Source organism: Myotis lucifugus, unplaced genomic scaffold, assembly GCF_000147115.1.
Source record: "Myotis lucifugus unplaced genomic scaffold, Myoluc2.0 scaffold_54, whole genome shotgun sequence".
In the NCBI taxonomy this organism is placed as follows: Eukaryota; Metazoa; Chordata; class Mammalia; order Chiroptera; family Vespertilionidae; genus Myotis; species Myotis lucifugus.
Genome location: NW_005871102.1, coordinates 5,400,682 through 5,425,974, shown reverse-complemented (window position 1 = coordinate 5,425,974; position 25,293 = coordinate 5,400,682). Strand labels below are relative to the sequence as shown.

The window sequence follows — 25,293 nt, the reverse complement described above, 5'->3', positions numbered from 1 at the left end:
AATGCCTTAATTCCTTAGGACATGGTGAGAAACTAGAAAAAGAAGTAAATCAGAAAGTATAAAATTAAGTCATTATTATTCTCATAAACTTAAATGATCTAATCAAAATTGTCCATATGAAGGCAAAGGTCACTAAACACAGTCCAAGGATTCTGGATATATCTAAGATAGATAAATGGAGAGTGGCCTCTGCAAATAATCTGGGATTGTATTCTCAGCCAGTCTAGGTCTTTATTCATCTACAAATTGAGATGCCTTGTTAATCCACATATCCAAGATGCTTAGTTTGAAAAATGTAAAACACTATGCACACAAATGTTGAGCATGTATTATTATCATCAGATTGTAGAAAGGGGTATTAAGCATCCAGTGATTCATATACATTCACAATTTATCTTGAATTTAATCTGAAAACTCCACATAAGCACATTCTGGTTTAGCCTACACAGAAATATAGTAATAGAGCTTGTGGTATAAAAGGCTTTTATGCTTTAGTCAATAAAATATTTTTCTTTTTGCATTTTGAGTATATTCATCTTAGGGTTAGTTAATTTCAGAATTTTTCCTAGACAGATATAAAAACTGATAAGTAATCCAGGAATTATATAGAAAGTTCTATGTTCCCACACAGGGCATAGGTATATAGTGATAGTAGGTGTCCAGCTCTCCAACATACAATTGAACATATTATTTCACCTAATACTTCAGATTCTTTGAATGAACCCCATTAGTTTAATGTCACACTTCATATATAACCTAAAGAAAAAAGTTCATTTACGATTATTAAGAGTCAAAATGTTTGAGCTAAACCCTTTTACAAGTTAGTCCAAAGAGGAATCATGTTCAGGAATCCAAGAAACTCAGAGAGAAAAACACAATCACACAAACCATTCGCCAGTGACAAAGGAGTCAGAAAACTGTTGGAAAACAGAGAGAGCTTGTAATAATGAAAAAAAGGGACAGAGTTTTGTAACCAATCACTTATTTTCTTTTAAAAACACATAACCACAATAACTTTTTGCTTTATACAACCATCTAGAAACTATAAAACAGTACCACATTGTGCATTTTACCTACTTATCAAGAAGGGAACTCCACACTTCATAAGAATTCTATCCATTTAAGAAGGAAAAAGGAGACAGCTAATACCATAGTCACAGATACAACATGAGTCCAAGCAAGCATCAATTCTTTGACGTCACCTTTTCCATTTACCAGAGTGGAGAGAGTAAGAAAGAAAGGGAGAAAAAAAGGAAAGCACCACCCACAGAGGACTAATCACATTTCATAGTTACTTTTGACAACTATAGCTCAGGGTTTTATAGAATAGCATCATTTGACCAACACAATGTGGTAGGGGGTGAAAGGAAACATGAGTAGAGCGAGAGGATTTGAAAAAAAACATACATTTCATCCTATTCCCCTCCTAAATACTCTTCATTGACACAAACTTCTATGCTAATCTGGAAAATAGCAAGAAATTAATCTTCACAATGTGATAAAGCTTATGAGTTCTGCTCTTTTTTGCAAATGTGAGTGGCTCACAATTTTACAGTTCAAAAGAATAACAATGTCATGATCAATTACTCTTTCTAGATTCCCCACAATCTTTCTGATTATTCTCACCATGCTGGTGTTGCTATACAACAATCAGGGAAGTATGGGTAAGGACTTCAGAGATTATGATAAAGGGATAGTGAGATGGAATCTTGCTCTTTCTTAGAAGTCTACATCTTTCTGTTTGTAAGTCTTCCCTCTGATTGGTGGTGGTTCAGAGGAAAGGGCATAGGAAGAACTAAGATAATATGGTAGAAGTTTAATCGAGTAACTGGTTTGAGGGTATACAGATGAGATTGTGTAATTAGCAGACACACTAAATCCAAGGCAAACAGTTGGTTATTTGATTGTCCTTAGGTTCAATGGCACCATTAAAAAAAAAAAAAGTCAAACCCCGCTCCCGCCCCCCAAACCTGAAGGTGGCTTTAATAAAATAAACCGAAGGTCTGCTACAAGGAAACATACATTAGATGAAAACTGCTATAATGATTCTCCTCAAGGAAACTCTCATCTTGTCCCTCTCCCTACCTCCTTCCTGGTTTTAAATAAGCCAATACATCCTGGAAGGTTGTTTTTAAGGGGCAACTCAATATCAAGAATTTTGCCAATTCATACAAGAAAGGCATTATGAGCCATACCTATCAGCAGGCTCCTCTCCATTCCCAGGCAAAATTCTCACAGAGCTTATATTAGCTCTTCCAAATCTAACGAGATACTTTTTTCATATTTGTTGGATGGAATGTGGTTTTGTGCTGGTAAAATTATTAGTGTTGTAGCACAGATCAGCACAAATTTCTTATGCGCTAATATAATCAACTCTATCCTATATTACCACTGTGCTCTGACATTGTTTAGATTGAAATTCAATGCAGACACTTAGATTTTAAAATTTACTATCAAGACTGATACCTCAAATGCAGACATGTATGCTTAATTTATAAAATCTCACCTAAACTCTCCTTGCTTCAGTTAATTATCACAACCAAAAAACAAAATTTAGATGCATCATAAAAAGAAAATGAACTAAGCTGATAAATTGGATTTATTCTTTACCTAACTTTTCCCCAAAGTTCTACCAAAACTTTTATTGTCTTAACCTAGTGACTATAGATCTTGTGTTAATGATATTGGCTTTTTTATTAGATTTGAGAAAAGCATGATTTTGTAGTTGAGAAAGCCAGAAATTCAACATGATTATTTCTGAAATCTGAGCAGCTATCTTAATTTAAAAAATTTTAATGTTATATAGCAAGAAAGGCAAATATTATGCAAATGGTAAGAAAAACAGTAATTTGAAATTTGTTTACCAAATAAAGTGCAATAATTTCAGAGAATTCTAAGTTTTTGAATAAAATGCTGCCATGGATAGAGTTATTTTCTAAATTATTTTCCTTAGCCTAAGACATTTTTCTAGTCATTGCTTGAAAAATGACATTTGGGCATGAAGAACTATTTATTGAATAATGCAAAGTAATGGACAAAGATGACAGGAAAATAAAGGCAGGTCTCTGGCAGCAACATAACCACTGAGAGGAGAGACAGCATCATCTCTGTGCCATGGAGTTCACCTACCTTCCTAACCGCCCTGCATCTGCTTCCAAGTTCCAATATCTTCTTGCTCTTTTCTGCTATCTCCACATTATTTGATTTCTCTTCAACTATATGTCTGTTAATCTGATGCCTGCAGGACTCAGTAATAAATTACTTTCTTCTTTTACCTGGTAAGAAAGGATGAACTTTCTCTAGTGATCATGAATGTACTTCAGTCAAACCATGGTGGATTTTACCTCTAGTAAAATCTCAGTTAATTTCTTAGAACTCTCATGTTGAGAATATTGGGAAGTCATAGATCCTAGGGGCTGAGTCCCACTTTCCTTCTTTAAGGGTCCATATAGGTTACTGCTGAGGTGACTGGCGTTCTCCTCACATCATTGCTTTCTTAAGGAGAAAAATGGCAGATGCTGGAAAAGAAAGTTGCACATGGGTTTTCAACTTCTTTCCAATCTTAAAAATAACCATTTTAACCTAATTAATGACTTAACCTTTGATTATTTTGTTGTCGTTCTGTATATGAAATCAATTACTCCATTGTAATGGTATAGGCAGCCTTAAAGGTGCATAGAAAATAAGCCACTTTTGTCTTCTACTTTCTCTATACACATCAATGCTTTCCGTACTATCTATCACAAAATAAAAAATGAATTTCATTCTTTTATTTATACTTCCTTTACAGTCCTTTGGGGAGTATTTTAATTGATATTATAAATTGCACACTTTCCAAATAAAATAAAACTAGAATTTCTAAACCTAAAATCAGATGAAAGTTTACCTTTGGTTAGATTGCTGTTCCTTTCATATGACTCTGTAATATTCATTTCCTAAGAGTCCTACTGAGAGTTTCAGTGCACAGGAGTCTCCATTAAAATTTTAGGTTGCACAGAGCATTCCCAACTGCTAGAACATATAAAACTTAGGAGAAAAAAAATACAGTCTTTTTTGGAGAAAAAAATTGAAATGTATATTCTGTCTCCCAAACTGCTTCCTCTTGATGAGGAAAAGCCCTCTTTTCTCTTTACAGCTTTAGGAGAAACAGAAAGCTGTGCGTATGCTTAAATATACATTTAAGCATCTGTCATGGTAAGCTGAAAGTTATATAAGCCTTGTCATTTTTGAATAGACTATGCTAATAGGACAAATACACCAGAAAAGGAATACATTCTAACATTATATTATCTATGAATAAATAATACTGATTAGGGCCTAAAATCATAATAGTTGAATAAACACCAAATTGGCCATAGGACACACTGAGGAGTTCATATGCCAGAAGTCACCTGTAAGATTTTATGTGTGTCATTATACAGAGAATGGAGTTGATCATTCAAATTGCTAATAGAGAATGGAGTTGATCATTCAAATTGCTCTGGATACACATTAGTACCACCAATTTTATTTGTACAAGAAATGACTGGTCCACTGGACTTATCTATATAATGCAGTATTAATTACTGCTATTTCTTGACAGACCAGTGATATTTCCCCCATACTTTTAAAGTACAAAAACAATAGTTAGGAAAAAATAATGCAACCTTTAATCTATTATGGGGCACTAACTCGTTATCACTGATTACCATAAATGATTCAATTTATTTAAACTAAAAAAAAAATCAGTAATTAAACTTTTCTTCTTCAGTTTTGGGACAAGAAATATGCTTGGCAAAACACACACACAAAAAGCAATAAAAACCACAAAGCTGTATGATTTTTCAGAAGAAAAAAGTATTTTGATTCAGAAAGGGAACATTTTCAGAATCAAGATGGAAGAAAGTACTTTAAAAAGAAACTATTGTCAGTTAATTGATAGAATTTTGCTAGTAAGAATAACATTAATATAATCTTTGAAATTATGACAGGGATGAGTGAAGACTTGTGATGCATGGGAGAAGAGTTGATGATAAAAGGAGTATATCAAGGGGCAGTAAACATGTTTTTTAGACTAAGTAAGCAATAATAGCTGCCCTTCCACTCATTTGTCCTTTTGTCTAAAATTAGGCTGAAAACAACATAAGTAATTTAATTTCACAAATCCAATGATGTTGAATCTTCACCTGGATCTGGAAAGACAGGAGGATTAAAAAACATTTTACTTTTCCTGGTATTTATGTTAATTGTGTTAGATAATGAAATGCTATATTTAATGCTAATCACATTCAAGAGTAAAATCCTTTATAGGTTTGGGGCTTATTTGGGTTAAGTTTAGGAACATAGGAAAGAAATTAGACAAAGTGCAAATGGACATTGTGAACAGACCATGACAGTCTGAATTGTCTAGTAATATACTTTTTGTGTATGACCAAGCTTAGACCCTCAAAATTTTACAAGTGAGTTTTCTATCAAGGAGGGCAGACAACCCAATGTTCATCCTTTAAAACTGCTGGGAGAAATGGCTGCCAAGGTCTGTTTTATCAGCATAATGTGAAAGAGGAAGGATAATTTGTTCTATGCTCTCAAAAATATGGTCTCCCCAAGACAGACTTACTTTGATCACATTCAGGCTAATGGAAGTGAGCCCAGAAGCAAAGCTATCCAATGAGGGTGTAGAGACCCTGAAATAGCTTTGTCTTCTAATTCAGAGTTAGTAAAGGCTATACAAGGCTATCCTTCAATTACCTTACATGCTGAAGCTTAATTAGGCATAACTTTAGTTGTTATGGTTGGAATATGGGCAAATGTATTCCACATTTGCTCTTTAAAGAAAAAAAAAAGGTATCAGACCTCTTAAATTTTAACCGGTTGTGTGAAAGTGTGTGGATGTTTTGTTATGAGAGACATGCTCAGAATTCTAAAGCAGCAGCGACTTAAGAAAATCAGTAATGAAGCTTTGGCTTAAAATTAAAAAGAAAGAAAAGAAAGTCAAACGGGTGCAAGTTATCTCATGAAAGAGGTATTGTGGACTAAACCCTCATAAATGCTGTCCAACATTAGTTTCCCCCGTCTTCTTTCACTGTTATCACCTTCATTGCACAGGAGTTAGATCATTCTTTTATGATTAAGTTTCATAAATAATGAGAAAACTATATGTAACAAATACATCATATTTCCCACCCACCCAGCAACCCTCCCCAAAATAAGAAAAGTTACATCAAATTAAAAAGTAGCTTCATGAATGAAGGTACTGCTCTAAGTTGCACTTTCCCTGCAAGTGCGGCCAGTGCTTTTGCGCTGGGTATGAAGGAAAGGAAAAAATTCTCCACATAAACTGACGAAAAATTTAAAAACTAATGTCCGGTTTCAACCAGTCAAAACCGGGCCAAGCAGAAGCCAAGGTAACTCAGTACCGTCCCATCACAGGGTCCTTGCAGTGCCTGTTCTTCATCCTGATAGGTATCTGTGTCCTTGTGATTGTAAACAACCCATTTGATACTATGTTTTTGTTCCTTAAAATGTCCTCTGATTGGCAAAATGAAGTAAATATTTGTTTTAAAAGTAGAAAATGAAAATTAACCCAGAATAAAAGAAAAGAAACACAGTGAGCTTGTTTGGAGTCCATAGGATCCGATCTGGAAGAGCTCAGAAAATGTGTTATGTATCTTCTCCTGTTTTCGGCTGGAAAGGTACTAGAGGTTGCGTTGGTCGAGGAAAGAATTGTAGAGTAGGAAAACCAAGGATGTTCATCTAGACTTCAGAGGATTCAAGTGTTAGCTTCATCATCTGTGTCTTCTATCAGTACCTTAGTGTCACGAGTCTTGGTTCTAGTGGAAATAAGGGGAAAAAGAAGACTTAGTCCATTACTAAAATACAAACACATCCGCAGTATCAGATCCACTTCCAAAATACCACCATTGAGAATAGATCCTCAACAGGCACTATCTACTGTACCAGAGAAACTATTCCTGAAGTTTTATCTTCAATTGCAGGTATTATTGGAAAAATACTAGGAAACTAGATTGCAACCAGAGGAAGGTAATAAGAACAATGGCAGGTCATGTACAATAGAGAGTAGTATTCTGTAATAAGAAGATCTGAGTTTGATTTTATTATGTATCTCTTTAACCTCTTGGAGTGCCAATTTTCATCTGTAAAGAAGTAATAATGCATGTTACCCATACTACTACTCTCAACCTCATGGAGATAATGTGAATATCAAGTAAGAAAATGGATATAAAAAGCACCAGTAAAGCATTCAACAAATATTAAGAATTATGAGGATGGCAGAAATAATACTATTTGAGGTATTTATGAAAAACCAGGAGAGTTAGCCTGCAGAAGACAAAACCTAAAGAGAGGCATGACAGTTGTTTTCAGTTGACAAATGATCCTAATTGGGCTCTCTCAGATAACAGTGTCTTTGGAAAAGAAACACAGTGAGCTTGTTTGGAGTCCATAGGATCTGATCTGGAAAAGCTCAGAAAATGTGTTATTGGCTGGAAAGTTACTAGAGGTTGCGTTGGTCGAGGAAAGAATTGTAGAGGAAAGAATTGTAGGAAAACCAAGGATGTTCATCTAGACTTCAGAGGATTCAAGTGTTAGCTTCATCATCTGTGTCTTCTATCAATACCTTAAGTTGTGTTGTTAGAGGTTGCAACTGTCACAAAGCACTCAAATTCAGATCTTATTTTAGATCCACTGCTCTCTCCTTCAACAGAACCTACTCCATTGTTCTAAAAATCTTCCTCTGGTTGCAATCTAGTATTCCAGTATTTTCCCATGAACACCTGAAGTTGAACATAATCTATTGCCAAAGAGCTTCCTTATTTTTGAGACAGAAATAGTGTATGTTTAGATTGCCCTCTGCTGGCAACTAACAAGGATTAGATTTTCAAATTTAGGAGCTCAATGAGATAATCCCTACAGCATTGTCTTCCAGTCCTTTGTGGCATTTATCTAGGAGACCCCACCAACCCTATACCTCCTTCTCCTGCTTCTTCAAAAGTCTGCTTCCTTGATCATGCTTTGTTTTGAAGTTCTTCCTACTGACCCTGACCATTCCTTTTCTGCCCTTTTCACTTATTTTTTTCTCTTGCCTGCATTTGTCCCCTAAGACTCAGTTCTTTGCTCTATTCTTTTCTCTACATTTTTTCTCTTTAGAGAGTTTTCAAATTCTATCTAAAACTTGGGCAATTTCTACTCTGCTCCCCACTATTTATAGGTTATCACTATGACCTCCTATTTTTATTTATTTTTGCTGCCTTTTAAAACATCTCCTGCCCTAGCCAGTTTGGCCCAGTGAATAGAGCGTCGGCCTGTGGACTGAAGGGTCCCAGGTTCGATTCTGGTCAAGGGCACATGCCCGACTTGTGGGCTCAATCTTTCTCTCTCCCTTCCTCTCTGAAATCAATAAAAAAATATTTTTGAAAAATAGTTCTAGTCACATGGTTTTTCCTCCCCCTCATTTCCAGCCTTATGTCTTTACTGTGCCTCTGCCCTATTCAAACATTCCCTTATCCTTTAGAAAATTGGTTATGCTCAACTTTAAGTCCCCTCTTTCATTCCAATCCATTGCAATATGTACTACCTCTAAATTTCAAACGTAGCCAAATTATATCCTACATTTATTGTTATTTTTAACAACACACTGATAAAATATACTATTGTATATACTACTGTAGGAAAATAAAATAGCTTTTATTTATTAAGCTCTTTCCGTGAGGAAAGTGGTCAAAATCCCATGTCACAACAAATTTAATCCACTCAGCCACCCTATGAGGGGGGACCATATTATTCCCAATTTACAAATAGGAGTTAGTATAGATAAATTCAGTAATTTGGCCAAGGTTACATAGATGGCAAGTGGCAAAGCCAGGATTCCTAGTTTGTAACTTGAAAATTATTTGTACACAAAACATACTGAAGAGTCATAAATTATTCTCCAACAAATTTTCTCCCGTGTAATTTTAACACCAAATTAGTGGGCATTAATTAATGTATTAATGCCATTTTATTCTATGCACTCATTAAGACATGCTATAGGTTAGATCCTATGAAATTGTTATGATTGCTGTTTTTTGCAGGTAAAAATGGTTGAATGCCAGCAATTTCATTTGATTCACCCTGATAACTTATTAATTTAAATATTATCCAGTGCTTAAAACCTGAAGGAAATTCGTCTCACAGAAGCGGAAGCCATACGTACTGAGAAGCGAGGCGAGGCCGGCGCAGGGTTATGCTCTGGCTGTTCTTCCACGACCGGTTCTTCTGGCGGTTTCGTACTCCATCATCCTGGTCCATCATCTGCTCTAGAAGTGTCTGATCATCTGCATTCAGAGGGGCCACAGAAATGTCCCGCACAGCACGGAATTCACCACAGTTATTCAGATGTTCATTCTCCAGACGGAAGAAGTTCCACACAAATCGCCTTAGCAAAATAGAGTAGGCAAATTGAAATGTAAACACACTGCTATAACCTGTAAACCTTCCAGTATATCAAGTGTCTATTCATAGAAGCAAAAAACAAGGAACTAAGGGCTAGAACATTAAAATAAAATAGAAAAAGATGTCATGAAAAGGGGGGTAGGAGAGTAAGAATGAAATAGGCAAAGGTAAGGGACATGGAATCCAGTTTCAGAGTACTCATTCTTCCACTTTATTGAACATGTATTTATTGGGTGCCTACAACATGACAGGAAAAGGCAGTGAACGTGACAGACTAAGCCTCTGCCCTTGTGGGGTGTGACTTCTAGTGGCAGAGCCATCATAATCGGCTAATGGTAAGTGCGCTAAAGAAACTAAAGCTGGCAAGGAGATAGAGCACGCTTCTCTGAAGAGATGGCATCTAGCAGAAACCGGAATGATGCAAGGAAGCAAGTCAGGAAAATCCTGAAGAAAAGTGTCCTAGACAGAGGAAATGGAAAGTATAAGGCTCCAAGTTAGAAAGGCCTTTGGTGTGCTGGAACAGAAGGTGGTCAGCGAGGCTGGAGTGGAATAGGGAGGGTAAAATGGCAGGAGATGAAATTGGCAAGGTAGAAAAGGGCCTGACCCACAGAGGGTCTTATATATCACTAGAGGCCGGGTGCACAAAAATTTGTGCACTTGCTGGGGGGAGGGGGGGTCCCCCAGCCCGGCCTGTGCCCTCTCACAGTCTGGGACCCCTCAGGAGATAATGACCTGCTGGCTTAGGCCTGCTCCCGGGTGGCAGAGGGCAGGCCCAATCCCTAGGTGCAGCCCCTGGTCAGGCTCAGAGCAGGGCTGATTGGGGAGTTGGGGCGCCGCCTCATCATGCACAGAGCAGGGCGGATCGGGAGGTTGTGATGCCACCCTCAGTCACGCTGAGGGTAGGGCCGATTGGGGGATTGGGGCACCGCCCCCTGTCACACTCAAGGCAGGGTTGATTGGGAGGTTGCGGCGCCACCCCCTGTCACGCACAGAGCAGGGCCGATCAGGGGGTTGGGGCGCTGCCCCCTGTCACACACAGAGCAGGGTCGATCAGGGGGTTGGGGAACTCCCCCCGTCACGCACAGAGCAGGGCCGATGAGGGGGTTGAGGAGCTCCACCCTGTCACTCACAGAGTAGGGCTGATAGGGGAGTTGGGGCACCGCCCCCTGTCACACACAGAGCAGGGCGGATCAGGGGGTTGGGGCGCTGCACCTTGTCACACTCAGGGCAGGGCCAATGGGGAGGTTATGGCTCTACCCTGTCACACACAGAGCAAGGCCCGTGGAGGGGGGTTGGGGCGCCACCCTCTATCACCCACAGAGCAGGGCCGATCAGGGGATTGGGGGGCCAGCCACTTTCACACTCAGGTCAGGGCCCAAGGGAGAGAGAGAGAGGTTGGAGCGCCCCACCCTGTCACTCACAGAGCAGGGCCAATCAGGAGGTGGTTGCGCCGCACCCTGTCAAAACACAGAGCTGCAGGGCAATCAGGGGATTGGGGAGCTCCCCCCTATCAGGCACAGAGCAGGGCTGATCAGGGGGTTGGGGCGCCTTCCCCTGTCACAAACAGAGCAGGGCGGATAGGGAGGTTGTGGCCCCGCACCCTGTCACACACAGAGCCGCAGGGCGATCAGGGGATTGGGGTGCTCCCCCCTGTCACACACAGAGCCGCAGGGCAATCAGGGGATTGGGGACCTCCCCCCTATCAGGCACAGAGCAGGGCTGATCAGGGGGTTGGGGCGCCTTCCCCTGTCACGAACAGAGCAGGGCGGATAGAGAGGTTGTGGCCCCGCCCCCTGTCACACACAGAGCAGCAGGGCAATCAGGGGATTGGGGAGCTCCCCCCTATCAGGCACAGAGCAGGGCTGATTAGGGGGTTTGGGCGCTGCCCCTGTCACGCTGATCCTGGTGCCGGGAGCCTCGCTGCTCCGCTGATCCCGGTGCCAGGAGGCATATTACCCTTTTACTATATAGGATAGAGGCCTGGTGCATGGGTGGGGGCTGGCTGGTTTGCCCTGAAGGGTGTCCTGGATCAGGGTGGGGGTCCCCACTGGGGTTCCTGGCCAGTCTGGGTGAGGGGCTGAGGGCTGTTTTCCAGAAGCGGGTGACTGAAGCTTCAACCGCTCCTTTTTTCCTTTTTTTTTTTTTTTTTAATTCTGGGCCAGCTTTAGCTCTGAGGCCTCGCTGCTGAAAATATCGATACAATGTTGCGGTCCAGCTGGCTGAAGCCCGGCTGAATGAAAGCTGGTTTCTGGGGTTTTGTTTAGCTTCTTATTTGCAACATAGTATATAGTTGCTTAGAGTTGCAGCTGAGAGGCCGGCAGCGGCAGGCGGGGAACGGGAACGTTGGAGTTCGCCGTCACTGGAGCAAGCAAGCCTCCCTGCTCGCTTCAGTGCATGGCTGCCGGCCGCCATCTTGGCTGACAGTTAATTTGCATAAGGATACGCTGATTAGCCAATGGGAAGGGTAGCGGTCGTACGCTAATTACCATGTTTCTCTTTTATTAGTGTAGATAGTAAAGAGTTTAGATTTTAAGGGTAATAGAAAAGGAGAGTTCTGAGCAGAAGAATGATGTGATTTGTGTTTTATTTTTAAAAAAAATATCATTCTATTTGCTACACTGTGAACAGATCAGAGAGAGGTAAGAACAGCTGAAGGAAGACCAGTTAGAAGCTATTGCAGTAGTCCAGGAGAGATGGAGACTTGGACTAAAGCGATGAGAAGTAGGCACTAGGATTTATGAAGATGGAGCTACAAAACTTACTGGGATGCGAGGGTTTCATTTTTTTGGTCTCAGGAAATGGTAACACCATTTATAAGATATCCAGATTGTCCCTATTAGGCTAGAACAGCAGTCGCAAACCTTTCGGACCTCAGAGACCACCAGTAGCCCGTGGATCACCGATTGGCGACTGCTGGGTTAGAGCCATTAGGTGTCCAAGGGGGAAATTCAGTACCTGGTGGACATAAGTCTGCAGTTCAAGGGAGAGTCAGGGCTGGAGATAACAAAAGGAGAGTATTTCCTTTTGGAAATACTTAGGAATGGGCTTAGGAATAATATAAGTGGAGGAGAGACAAGGGCAGAGGATTAAACCCTGGAGCACTCCAGCATTTACAATTCAGGAAGCGGAAGAACCAGTAAAGGAGTTGAGAGGGAATAGCTAGTGAGACAGAAGAGTGTATTTTCTGAGAAATCAAGTGAAGAAAGTACTTTGCTGAGATGTAAAATAAGTAGAGTACTGACCATCTCTCCTGGACTTTTGGATTTAGCAAAGTAGAAAGGCCATATGTTCCAGGAGCATAGGTTCTGGGAGACGGCCTAGATTCTAATCATGGCTCCACCACTTCCTAGGCATAATGCTTGCATGAGTTATTTAACCTATGCTTCAATGTCGCCAGTAAAATGGACAGTAACAATACTTACTTCATAAAATTATTGTGAGGATTCAGTAAGTTAACATATGTAAAGGGCTTGGAACAGTGCCAGGTACATAATAGGCAATACTTAAGTGCTTTCTATTATTATAGACTAGAGGCCTGGTGCACAAATTCATGCATGGGTGGGGTCCCTTGGCCTGGCCAGCAATTGAAGCCTATCGGGGGCTGGTCGGCCGGGGGGAGGGACCCTGGGAGGTTGGCCGGCCAGCCCTTCGATCGGGGGCCTATCGGGGGAAGGGGGCTAGCCAGCCGGGGGGAGGGACTGCGGGTGGTTGGCCTGCCAGCAGGGATGGGATGGGCCACAGGAGGTTGGCTGTTGGAGCACACTGACCACCAGGGAGCAGCTCCTGCATTGAGCATCTTCCCCCTGGTGGTCAGTGCACATCATAGCGACTGGTCGACAGGTTGTTCTGGTCGTTCCGTTGTAACAGAACGACCTGTTGACCAGTCACGATGATGCGCTTAGGCTTTTATATATACTGATTATTTTAAAAAGTGATTCAGTATGAGTACTGGGGGGAAAAGAATTGAGTTGAATTAAAGGGCGTCTAGGGGAGGAGTGAAAGAAACAGCAAGCACAGACATCTCTTATTTTGGTCTAAAGGAGAGCAAAAAATGGGCAGTTGGAGGAGGAAAGTAGATTCAAAGGAGGTTTTTTGCTTTTGCTTTAAATGGTCGATAGAACAATCTGATTGTATTAAGCAAAAAATCTTTTAAAAAAATAAAATAGTCAAGAATGAAAAAGTGAGCTTTTTTTTTTAACTAAAAAATTTAATTTATAAAGCCGCATACATGAAAGAGAAAGAAGTGGGTGGGGGAGATCTTGGTAGTGATGAACACCTAGACATTTAGGAAGGTGAAGAAATGCTGACAAATGGTTTAGAGAAAGCACTGACAGCAGCAAATACACTGTTTCCAGATTCAATCTTTATCTTTCAGGTTTACCTTTGTTTCTAGGTTCTATCTTATTTTATCAGGCCATCCTGACTCAGAGGAATATTATATACCTGGTCTGAAAATACCTTTATTTCACCTCCATTTATGCAAGGTATTTTCACTAGGTAGAGTTCTAGATAGGCAGTATTTTCTTTCAGCATACTTGACTGTATTTGTATATAGTCTGCTGTAGGAGTTGAGATTCATTCCCCCCGACCCCCATATGGATCTAGTTGACTCGATATCATTATTACAAAACCTGTTTTTTCCCACTGTTATTTAGCCACCTTTATCATAAATTAGGTAGTGTCAATGCATGTGTGGATGTTCCTGGGACTTTCTATTCTGTTCCAGTGGACACTGTCTATTCTTTCACCAACACCAGACATTGTCTCAATTACTGTAACTATATAATAAGTCTTGATGTTTGAGAGTATAAGTTCTTTAACTTCATTCTTTTCAGGATGTTCTTGGATATTCTTGATTCTTAGTATTTCCATATAAATTATAGAACTGGCTTTTCAATTTTCACACACATATATCTTTCATTACATTTATTCCTAGATATTTGATATATTCTGATGCTATTCAAATTGTATGGTTTTTAAATTTTTCATTTTCTAGTTGTTTGTGACCGTTTTTATAGAACACCACTAATTTACATTTATATCAACCTTGTATTCAGGGACATCGCTATATTAATTTTAATAGCATATTTATACATTCTTTTGAATTTTCTACATATGCAATCATGTCACTGGTACATAATTATAGTTATATTTTTCCCTTTCTAATCCTTATACCTCTCAGCCTACTGCACTAGCTATATACTTATATGTATAATGTTAAATGGTGACAATAGGCATACTCATTTCTGATCTCAAGGGAGAGCTTACAGTGTTTTACCATTAAATATGATTTTGTTTGTTTTTTATAATCTGTTTTTTTCATAAACACGTATTGACTTATTTCAATGACACTTTCTACATATATTGAAGGTTTTCCCTCTTTACTCTATTAGTGTGGTGTTACACAGACTGATTTTTAAATGTTAAATGATTCTAAATATTAAGTCTTACATTCTTAGAATGAACCTAACTTGGTTGTGATGTATTATCCTTTGTATATATTGTTGGATTCATTAGGTAATATTCAGGATTTCTGAATCTCTGTATATGAAATAGATTGGTCTTTCTTGAAATGTCCTTGTAGGTTTAGATATCAAAGTCATGATGGCTGCATAAAGTGAACTTGGAAGTGCTCCTTTTATTGCCTCTTTTCCCTGGAAGAATTTCCTGTAAAACTGATAATATTTCCTACTCATATATTTGGAAGAATTCACTGGGCCTGTAGTTTTCTTTGTGGGGAAGATTTTAATATGAATTTAATTTCTGTAATAGATATAAGCCTATCTAATTTTCTATTTCTTTTTAAATTGGTTTCGGTAAATTTTGCTTTTTGAGGAATTTGTCTATTTCATTTATATTTTAAAGTCCATTGGTATAAAATTACTCAATATCGTTTTGTGCTTTTAAAAAAATCTTTAGTATTTTTGACATTTGTAATTTGTGCTTGCTTTTTTTTGCTTGATCAGTCACGTTTAGACACTTTGTCAATTTTATTAGTCTTTTTTTATTACATATTTTTTATTGATTAGAGAGGAAGGGAGCAGGAGAGAAAGAAACATCAATGATGAGAGTGAATCATTGATTGGCTGCCTCCTGCATGCCCTCTACTGGAGATTGAGCCCACAATCTGGGCATGTGCCCTTGAACGGCATTGAACCTGGGACCCCCTTCAGTCTGCAGGCCAATGCTCTATCCACCAGCCAAACCAGTTCTTTTTAAAGAACTCTGGCTTTGTTAATTTTTTTCTATTGAATGTTTATTTTCTACTTTTTATACTTCCTTCTACTTTCTTTTGGGTTTGATTTTCTGTTTTTAAATTTTTCTAAATTTTTGAGCTGTATGCTTTTCTAATATATACATTTAAGGCTACACATGAGCTTCTAAGCATGGCTTTAGCTGTAGTCCACATTTTCTTTTGTCATATTTTCAACTTCATTCTGTTCAAGATATTTTTCTAAATTTCCACTGCAATTTCCACTTTGACCCATTAAACATGTACTGTTTAATTTCTAAATATTTGGGAATTTTCAGTTATCTTTTGTGACTTTATTCCTTTAAAATTTCCTTTATGCCCCAGCATATGGTTAATTTTGTTAAATGTTCTACATGCACGTAAAATAATGTATATTTAGTATTTGTTATATGCAGTGTTCTGCATATGTCAATTAGGTCAAGTTGGTTAACTGACTACTTGTTTATTACTGAGAAAAGGATATTAAAATCTTCCTCTACAATTATAAATTCAGCTATTTCTACTTTTTAAAAATGTCATATTTTTAAGCTATGTTTTTAGGCATATACACATTTGAACTGGCTATCTATATCACAACTGAATCTCAAATCTCTAATTCAGCAAATTTCTTTAATGCAAAATTGGCTTTGGTGCTCTGCTTATACTGGGGTGCCTGCTTTCACTTAGATTTGGGGCTATCTTGTTAGATCATTGATGTTTTTAGGAAGATTTAAAATATTATCCAGCATTTTTTGTTTCCAATGAGAAAACTGGGCTGAATAACCAAGACTGACAAATTGCAAAAACTGATTCTCAAAGGATTTTCATTTTAATTTCTAAGACTTTTTACTTCCCAAATGTTACTCATGACTCTTCCAATAGAGCCCAATTCTAAAAAAGCTTGTATGTCATCATCAATAGTTATTTAACTTTGTAAAAATTAATCTTAGTCCTATAGAATTTTCCAACTTGGAGGCTGATAACATTGATAAAATTTGTAAAATTTAAGCTTTTCAAGTGTAAGTTTTAATAAATGTTAATTCGGACATCTCTTACATACAAAGAATCCTTGATAAACTTTTCAGTAGTTTGCTTACCGGAATACCTCAAGGGGAGCCAAGACAGTAGATATGATGTCCCCAATATGAGGCAATGTAGTCATGGAGGTAACTGAGAGTTGAATAGTCCAAGCAAAGCGCAGTATCACATCCTCTATGATGGCACAGTAGTAATAGGCCTGAGAAATAATAAGCAAATTGAGTATACCTACCATCATGTTTCTTACAAATAAGCACACCTATCACAGCAACGAGACACATACACCTTACCAACAAGCGCAGGTTCAGGAAGAAAAAGAGTTTTATTCTATTTTATATTTTTAAAAGATTTCACAAATTTAATTTCTTTTCTTAAAGGGTGCAATATCCAAAATGAAATTTAACTGAATTTCAGTAATCATTTAACAAATATATTTTCATTCCCATATTGTATACCAGGCTCTCTTCTGGACCCCAGGAATAGGAGCCAGATGAGATCCTCAATCTGAATGAGATGACATTCTAATATGTACTTGATATGCTAATGACACAATAGCTTATTGAAAAGATTTAAATTTATTAACTGTGCTATTTGCACTTTCTTCTTATTTATTTTTTTAAAATTGATTTTAGAGAAAAGAAGGGAGGGAGAGGGAGAGACAGAGAAACATCTATGAGAGAAACCGGCCAGTTGTCTCCTATAGGGGCCCACAATCTGGGTATGTGCCCCGACTGGGACTCAAACCTGCCAATTTTTGGTGTATGGGATGATGCTCCAACCAACCAAGTCACACCAGCCAGGGTATGCACTTTCATTTTCAAATTGCTTTACCCTATATTTGAAGAAGATGAAAGTAGGCTTGGATTTCACAAACATGGTTGAAGTTAAATAATGTTCCATTTTTACATGAGGAAAACAGCACTTGACTAACCAACTGTTCCAGGTACTAGTACCCAGTAATAAGGAGCCCAGTTTTAGCTACAGAAGTCTGTACACACTGCCAAAAGATCAGAACCATAATTCATGGATTCACTCATTATTACTATCTGGATAATTAGCTCTTTAAATAACAAAGTGCTTCCTGGGACTGGGTGTGGTGCTCAATATTATTCACTGTTAATCCCTAGTAACTGATTTTAAGGTTCAGAGCCATGTTCTTAATTTCTAAATGAAGCTCCACTGGTCTCCACAAATAGTTTCTTCCCTTTTCAAGTAGAATGAATAAATTCAAAATTTACCATTTTAAAATTGAAAGAGATGTGGCAAATTTGCAAATTATTATGTAGAAAAGCATATATTTTATTTTCTAGGGTCATGAAAATATGTAATAATAAACTGATTGAAAGATTCTATTAACTAATTTTATTACATAGAAACCAGTAAGTTATAACTATTTAAAAGGAGGAATGGATTAACATTTACATAAAGAGACAAACAGTTCATCTATGCAATCAGCATAATAAATAAATGTATTATTCTATCTCTCAGTAAGGTAAGAACAATAGAAGGAGCAATAAGGCCACATTCATTTGGTGGGCAACAAAGGACCATTTTTACCTGAGCTCATGTCTGCTCTCTGACTTGTGCTTACCATTACTGATTTTCTTTTCAAAGGAGATTTATGGAGATATGTCTAACATCTTGGTCCTATAGTCTAAGTTTGCACCTTGGAATTATTGCTACAGCTTACATAAAAAAAGATCAGTGTCAACAAATATCTCCTCTTCTGCCTTCATTTGCTTATCTGGTTACACTACATACCATCATTTTTATAGCCACTCTCCTAACATTTATCTTAAATTCTCACACTTGAAAACAGCCTTCCCTATTCTCAACTGAATATTATACATTCACACACTTTTCTTTTTTTTTTTTTAAATATATTTTATTGATTTTTCACAGAGAGGAAGGGAGAGAGATAGAGAGTTAGAAACATCGATGATGAGAGAAACATTGACCAGCTGCCTCCTGCACATCCCCCACCGGGGACGTGCCCGCAACCCAGGTACATGCCCTTGACCGGAATCGAACCCGGGACCTCTCAGTCTGCAGGCTGACGCTCTATCCACTGAGCCAAACCGGTTTTGGCGGTTCACACACTTTTCAAAGTACCATTTTGAGGTACTGGTGACGTTTTGACATAGTATAAAGAATTAGTGACCTAATCTATACTTCCCTCCTCATCACAGAATTTTAGAATTAGGAAAAGATCAAGAGATAACCTGCAGTGGTCGGCAAACTGCAGCTCGCGAGCCACATGCGGCTCTTTGGCCCCTTGAGTGTGGCTCTTTCACAAAATACCGACTTCTGCACATGGGCCACGAAGTTTCAATCGCACTGTACATGCGCACCTGCATGTGATATTTTGTGGAAGAGCCACACTCAAGACGCCAAAGAGCTGCGTGTGGCTTGCGAGTCGCAGTTTGCCGACCACTGACCTAGAGCAGTGATGGCGAACCTATGACACGCGTGTCAGAGGTGACACGCGTGTCAGAGGTGACACGTGAACTCATTTTTTTGGTTGATTTTTCTTTGTTAAATGGCATTTAAATATATAAAATAAATATCAAAAATATAAATCTTTGTTTTACTATGGTTGCAAATATCAAAAAATTTCTATATGTGACACGGCACCAGAGTTAAGTTAGGATTTTTCAAAATGCTGACACGCCGAGCTCAAAAGGTTCGCCATCACTGACCTAGAGTAACACCCTGCCTTACAGAAGATAATACACTGCAGTCTGGTTGCCTAAAAGTTATATAGCTAGTTAGAGAGTGAGCTTGGATCAGAATTCACTTATCAGGATTCCCAGTTCATTGTTTAATTCCTTTTCAATATCTGAGTAAAGATACTCTTGATCTTTTGATTTTTTAATTCAGCCTCTCACATTTTCATTCATACAAAGGTAAACCCTAAAATAATTCCTGAGGAATTATCCATGTATTTCAGGTTGAATTGGCACCTTAACAAAGGTTGGTTGAAATAAATAAAAGGAACTTTCTTGATGCACCAAGCACTCAGGCACTCCATTTCCTGTGCTTTCACAGTACTGTCAGTCAAGTATTTATACATTCATTCCACAAACATTAAGTCTACTATACACCAGGAACTATGCAGAGCAGTGAGGGATATGGATACTTAACCAAAAATACAATGTGATAACTGCTACAGTGAAGTTTGTATAGCATAAAATGGGATTAGGATGAATAGCTAAATATGCTTAGAGAAGTAAAGAAAGGCTTCTTAGAGAAAACAAAACTAAACTGACTTTTAAAAGGGAGGAACAGGAGTTTGGTAGGCAGACAAAGGGGAGAGAGGGCATTTGAGTGGAGGGAATTGCATGCTCAAAAATAAATCATAAATTATAGTAAGCTATTTGTCCCTCTATTTTAGTCTTTATTACATGGTATTGCAATCTGTTTACTTATTTGTTTATAATATAGTTTATGGCCTCTTTGAAAACCAGAATTTTACTGTTTTCACTTTTTACAGTGCTTAGCATATAGTAAACACCTTGATACATTTTTGATAACCAAATCAGTATTTTTTAGTCAACAGCTGTTTTTATAATTACATTAGGTTGGGATTTGGTATATATTGCATGGGATTTAGCTGGTGGTACACCTGAGGTTTTGTTTGTTTGTTTTCTTAAACAAACACAAACATTGTACATACTTTTTGGGGGTATACAATCTCTTCCCGAAGAAAGGTGTTTTCTCCTGCATTCTTATCAAAGAGACCCCAGTCCATCTTCAGATCCCAGATGAGAGTATAGCAGGAACTGATGATGTAAAAGACAATCCACAGGTAAAAGAATACCCTGGTGTCTGAGTGATCTTGTTCTGAAGAAAGAAAAGGGAAAGGAAAAATTACTCGATTCAAGTAAATTCTTCATTAAATAAAACTAAAGAATAGATTCTTTATACAGCTCCATAAAGGATATAAGATTTTAAACAAATCCTCCTAGTAGGATTATTGTTGCACAAAGGTTAAATTAAAAAATCTGATTTTCCTGAAGTCCAAAAAGTAATCATAAAAGACTTGTAAGAGTCATAAACTTTGTACAAATGTGCATTTGGAATTTTGGAGGTTCTATGTCAAATACATAAAAATCTAAATAATTGCAATGGAGGGTTTTAATATTACAAAAGATGTTATTTTAATTTTTGCCATCAGGTGGCAGCTTAGGGTCAAAGATGAAAAAATTTATGACATACCACGTAGCAAGGAATGCACTGCATTTGCGTCAAAAAATTTCTTGGATTGTTTTTAGAATAATATTAGAATAATATTACCTTCATACACTTAGATCTTGTCAATACTTATTGTGATAACAATGAGATAATTTTCTAGATAAAATACCAGAAAGTAACCAACTGATGAGAAATTTATTCTTAACATGTATACAAGCAAATTTCTTTCAAGCCACAAAGCAAATCATATTTTGCTTCTTACAGAGGTATTTACTGATACAAAGGCCCAATGTGACTTTATGCTGGGAATACCATAAAGTAACTTTTGGCTTTATTGTGAAAATAATATAAAGGGCACTAAATCCGAATAATAAAAATAATTTGCAAATATAGTTATACAATTTAGTCTTTTTTTAGTCTTAAGTGCTTCATATGTTCTCTAATGAAATTATCTGTTAAGTTCGAGAGTCATCATGGTATTATTTGTGTTCTTTAGGTGCAGGATATAGGCATATAACTAGTAGTATGGTCCTGAATCATCAGGGGAAAAGAGACAAAGCATCAAATTCAAAAAGTTTAAATTTTGGTTAGTTTCGCAAAGGCATAGAAAATAAATAATGTATAATGCACTATCTACAATCCTTTCTATTAAAGTAAATAAATGTTTATTAATCATTTTCAGGTATTAAAGTGTTAAGTACAATATGATTCAAAGACACTCTTTGGCCATTTATAATCTAGTAAGTGAAACAACCATTTGTTACTGATGATAAATTTGAGCTCAAAATGAATTATAAACAAAGTACTATGAGAACATCAAGGAGAATTGGAATGTTTCCAACAGTAGGAAATCAGAGGAAGTAGCATTTGAGTTATTTCTAGAAGGATAAATAAATAGTACTGCAAAAGTCAGGCAGATGAGGCAAGGCCATTCAAGGCTAAAGGAAGATAATGAAAGTGCAAGGTGTGTTTGAGAAGCTGCAAATAATCTAAACCTAGTGTGGGTGAAACACAGAAGGCGTAGGGCAGCGGTTCTCAACCTGTGGGTCGAGACTCCTTTGGCGGGCCCTTTCACAGGGGTCGCCTAAGACCATTCTGCACATCAGATATTTACATTACGATTCAGAACAGTAGCAACATTATAGTTATGAAGTAGCAATGAAAATAATTTTATGGTTGGGTCACAACATGAGAACTGTATTTAAAGGGCCGGAAGGTTGAGAACCACTGGCGTAGGGGATGGGTATGACTTGAAATGAGGCAGGAAAAGATATTTTGTATCTAACTATGGAATGCCTTTTTGGACCTTAGGATCAGAACTATATTTTAGAAAAATAGCTGTTTGGCAGGATGCTTGCATCAGAATTCGTTAGTTGGTTAAAAAACACACACACAGATATCTCAGAGCTCCAGTGTTGTATAGTCAGTTTGTACCAGCTCATGAGAACCAATTGTTAAATTTTCAAAAACTTTCTAAGTTTGGTTGGTAAACACAGTCATTATTAAAAATTAAATTACATAAACTTGCAATTAGTTATATTAAAAACAAAGGTAATAAAAACTCAAAGTTCATCACTTCCTAATCATCTTACTAAATTTTGCTATTATTATTTTTAGGTTATATATTTAGTTTATCTATATGATGGGAACACTATACAACGTTATATATCTTTTCTCAACATTCAATGTTATCATCTTAATAGCTTGAAACTGGCTATGGTGGAAGTATTTATACCATGGAAATTAGCAAGCACTGCATATAAGTGGCGCCTCCACCCACTCCCACCAGAGAGCTGCTTTATTAAATATACAGCAGCACAAACTATCAGTTTCTCCTGGGAAGTCAGTGGTAGGAAAAAGAAACAAATATTTTTTAAAATAGCCCACAAGTGATTCTAGTGAACAAATTTGGATTAAAAAAAAATACATTTTCAGGTTTAAATTACTTCCACAGAAACTTTTTTCACCAAAAGCAAATTGGGTTGAATATTTATACTACAACATTGTGTAATATTAATCATCAACTTAAAGGCCTAACAAAACTTTTTTATTATTATTATTATTTAGGTGTAGTTGGATGTGTTCTGACATACCTGTTTACCTCATTCTACTGATAGAGAGGTCTAGCTTAGTAATGTAATTCAATTATTAGCATCATGGTTGCATTTTTAAAAAATCCTATAACTCATCTACTATGGTTTGCAAAGAATAAGCAAACTTAGCAACGTAACAAAATTCACGCTCTTCTCATATTTTCAAAACCAGATCAATACAAAGAGATTAAGACAAGCAATTTAGTTGTAAATTATAATACAGTATTTGCAACTCTTTTTTTAATTGAACGCTTACCATGTGCCAAGTGTTTTACATATAATATCTCATTTACTTTACACAACAATTTTGTTTGCTAGAAAAAGTAATGAATTGAGAATACAGTAAAAGATACATGCATCAAGAAGTAACAAAATGAGCATTTCTCAAATAAGTATAAGTAATATCAAGTCTTATTAATGAAAGCTGATTTTCTTTCCTAATTACTGAAATCACTGAGTTCAAATTATTGTATAAAAGGAGATTATTGGGGAAATGTAAAAGCAATGTGCTAATTTTCTTTAATTTCTCTTAGATTTTTAAATATAAGCCCTAGCCTTAGAGTATAATTCTTAAAATGGTACAATGAGTCAAATGCCTCCCTCCTTTCTAAGACTATATTATTTCTATAAAATTTCTATGAAATATACACAAGGACTTACTTAAAAAAAACACAAATATTTTAACAAAGTATTTTGTAATAAGTAATGTTTTATCTTATGAACTTCTTCAAACAATGATTAACATACACCTGATCTACATATGCTGGGATAAGAACTGGTCTCTTTTTAATTATTACCCTTATTTGATCTTTCCCATCTCCCAAATGAGTGCGTCCCCCCTGAAATCATCTGCCTTCATTGGTATTCAGGAGATGTACTGGAAAAATATTATCACTTTAGGCAAGCAATTATATCTAATTCTCTCTTGGCTAACTTTGGTAGCCTACTTTAATGATGTTCAGAATCACAGAAAATCAAGTCATTGCTATTCTACCCCTGAGCTTCTATTACACACCTGCCATGTTAGAAGCATAATTCACACTAGACATATTTATGGTAATGACATCTACTGAATCTAAAACAAAGAAAAATAAGGTTCTTAGAGTTTTGTACCCACAGCCATCATAGGAAGGGTAAAGCAAAATAATCTGCCAGGAAAAGTGCTAAGATAGAAATCAGAAAAATTACACATGGAAGTCACCCTAAACCATACTTCAGGGTGGATATTTTAAAAGTAAAAAAATTGGCAATGTGTGAAGAGAAAGTGAATAGTATTATTTTCAACCCAAACCTTTCTACTTTGGTAATAGCTTATTAGTTTGTAATTTGAAATTAAATAAGAAAACGAACACCATTTTCAAAGCCCAAAGATATATAGGTAAGCTGAGTTATGAATGAGCTTGACATCCAACAAATCTTAGTTCTATTCTTATTGCCCAACTAATCAAACCACTAAATTATGAAAATAATATGGCTCTCTGAAAATTAATGGATATAGATACTGCCCTAATCTTCAGGTGATCTTAGTTAATACATATGGTCATATGTATTACCCCTTCTCAGGTGATCATTATATTTACTGTCAGGGCAGGCCAGACAGACATTAAAAATTTGAGATACTTTCAATAATAAGCCAAAAATAAAAACATTTACCCCAATGATTTATATGTCTTTTAAAAAATTAACAGAATAAAAGTTTCCCTAGAGAATATTTTTAAAATGAGTGTTTCTATTTTATGTATAATAAGACTAAAATTTGGAAATTCAGGCATAGTGGCCCATTATTCAAGGTAGAAATAGAGTAACCAACTGGCCATACCCAGACAGGAAGCACTTCAGGACTATGTGTGCTCACTCAAACAATGAAACGACTATTTGCACTGAAGGCACTGAACTACTGCTGAGGAATCCTTATTAGGGAGCACAGCTCCCCTTCCAGAATATTAAACATGAAGGGATCTAGAAGGGACCTGGGCACTAGAAAACAACAAGCAAACATAAATGAACTCAGCTGTTAAGTCAGCAAAGACTGTTTTCCCCAAGTATTTGTAAAAGTGTAATAGCAAATGCTTGTTAGCATACTCTTCCAATAAAATTTAAAGTAAAATATGAAGTATTTTTAAAAGAAGCTTTTTCTTCTTTATATTTGGAGAACAACAAAGAGTAAAATACACTACGAATGTATGAATACTTTAGAATATTAGAAACTGTAAATGAAAAACCGAAAATCTAATGAAGCACTCTCTCCCCATCAACGGGGTAGAAATGACAACACAATGGCCTTTTCTATTATTGTACCTCCCACAG

At 37.1% G+C, this 25,293-nt stretch overlaps 1 protein-coding gene across 6 annotated transcripts in view; it reads right to left on the bottom strand.

Moving 5' to 3' along the window:
- Positions 1–211: 211 nt before the first annotated feature.
- The window catches only part of XPR1 (xenotropic and polytropic retrovirus receptor 1), a 110,040-nt gene continuing 84,958 nt past the window's right edge, over positions 212–25,293 (bottom strand). For all 6 annotated transcript variants that reach the window (XM_006088972.3, XM_014456067.2, XM_023754005.1 and 3 more), the window contains 4 exons: positions 20,376–20,542; positions 16,759–16,898; positions 9,191–9,412; positions 212–6,809 (listed from right to left, as the gene is read on the bottom strand). In XM_006088972.3, coding sequence (XP_006089034.1) covers positions 6,749–6,809; positions 9,191–9,412; positions 16,759–16,898; positions 20,376–20,542 — 590 coding nt within the window. In that variant the 3' untranslated portion in view covers positions 212–6,748. The remainder of the gene's footprint in view (positions 6,810–9,190; positions 9,413–16,758; positions 16,899–20,375; positions 20,543–25,293) is intronic.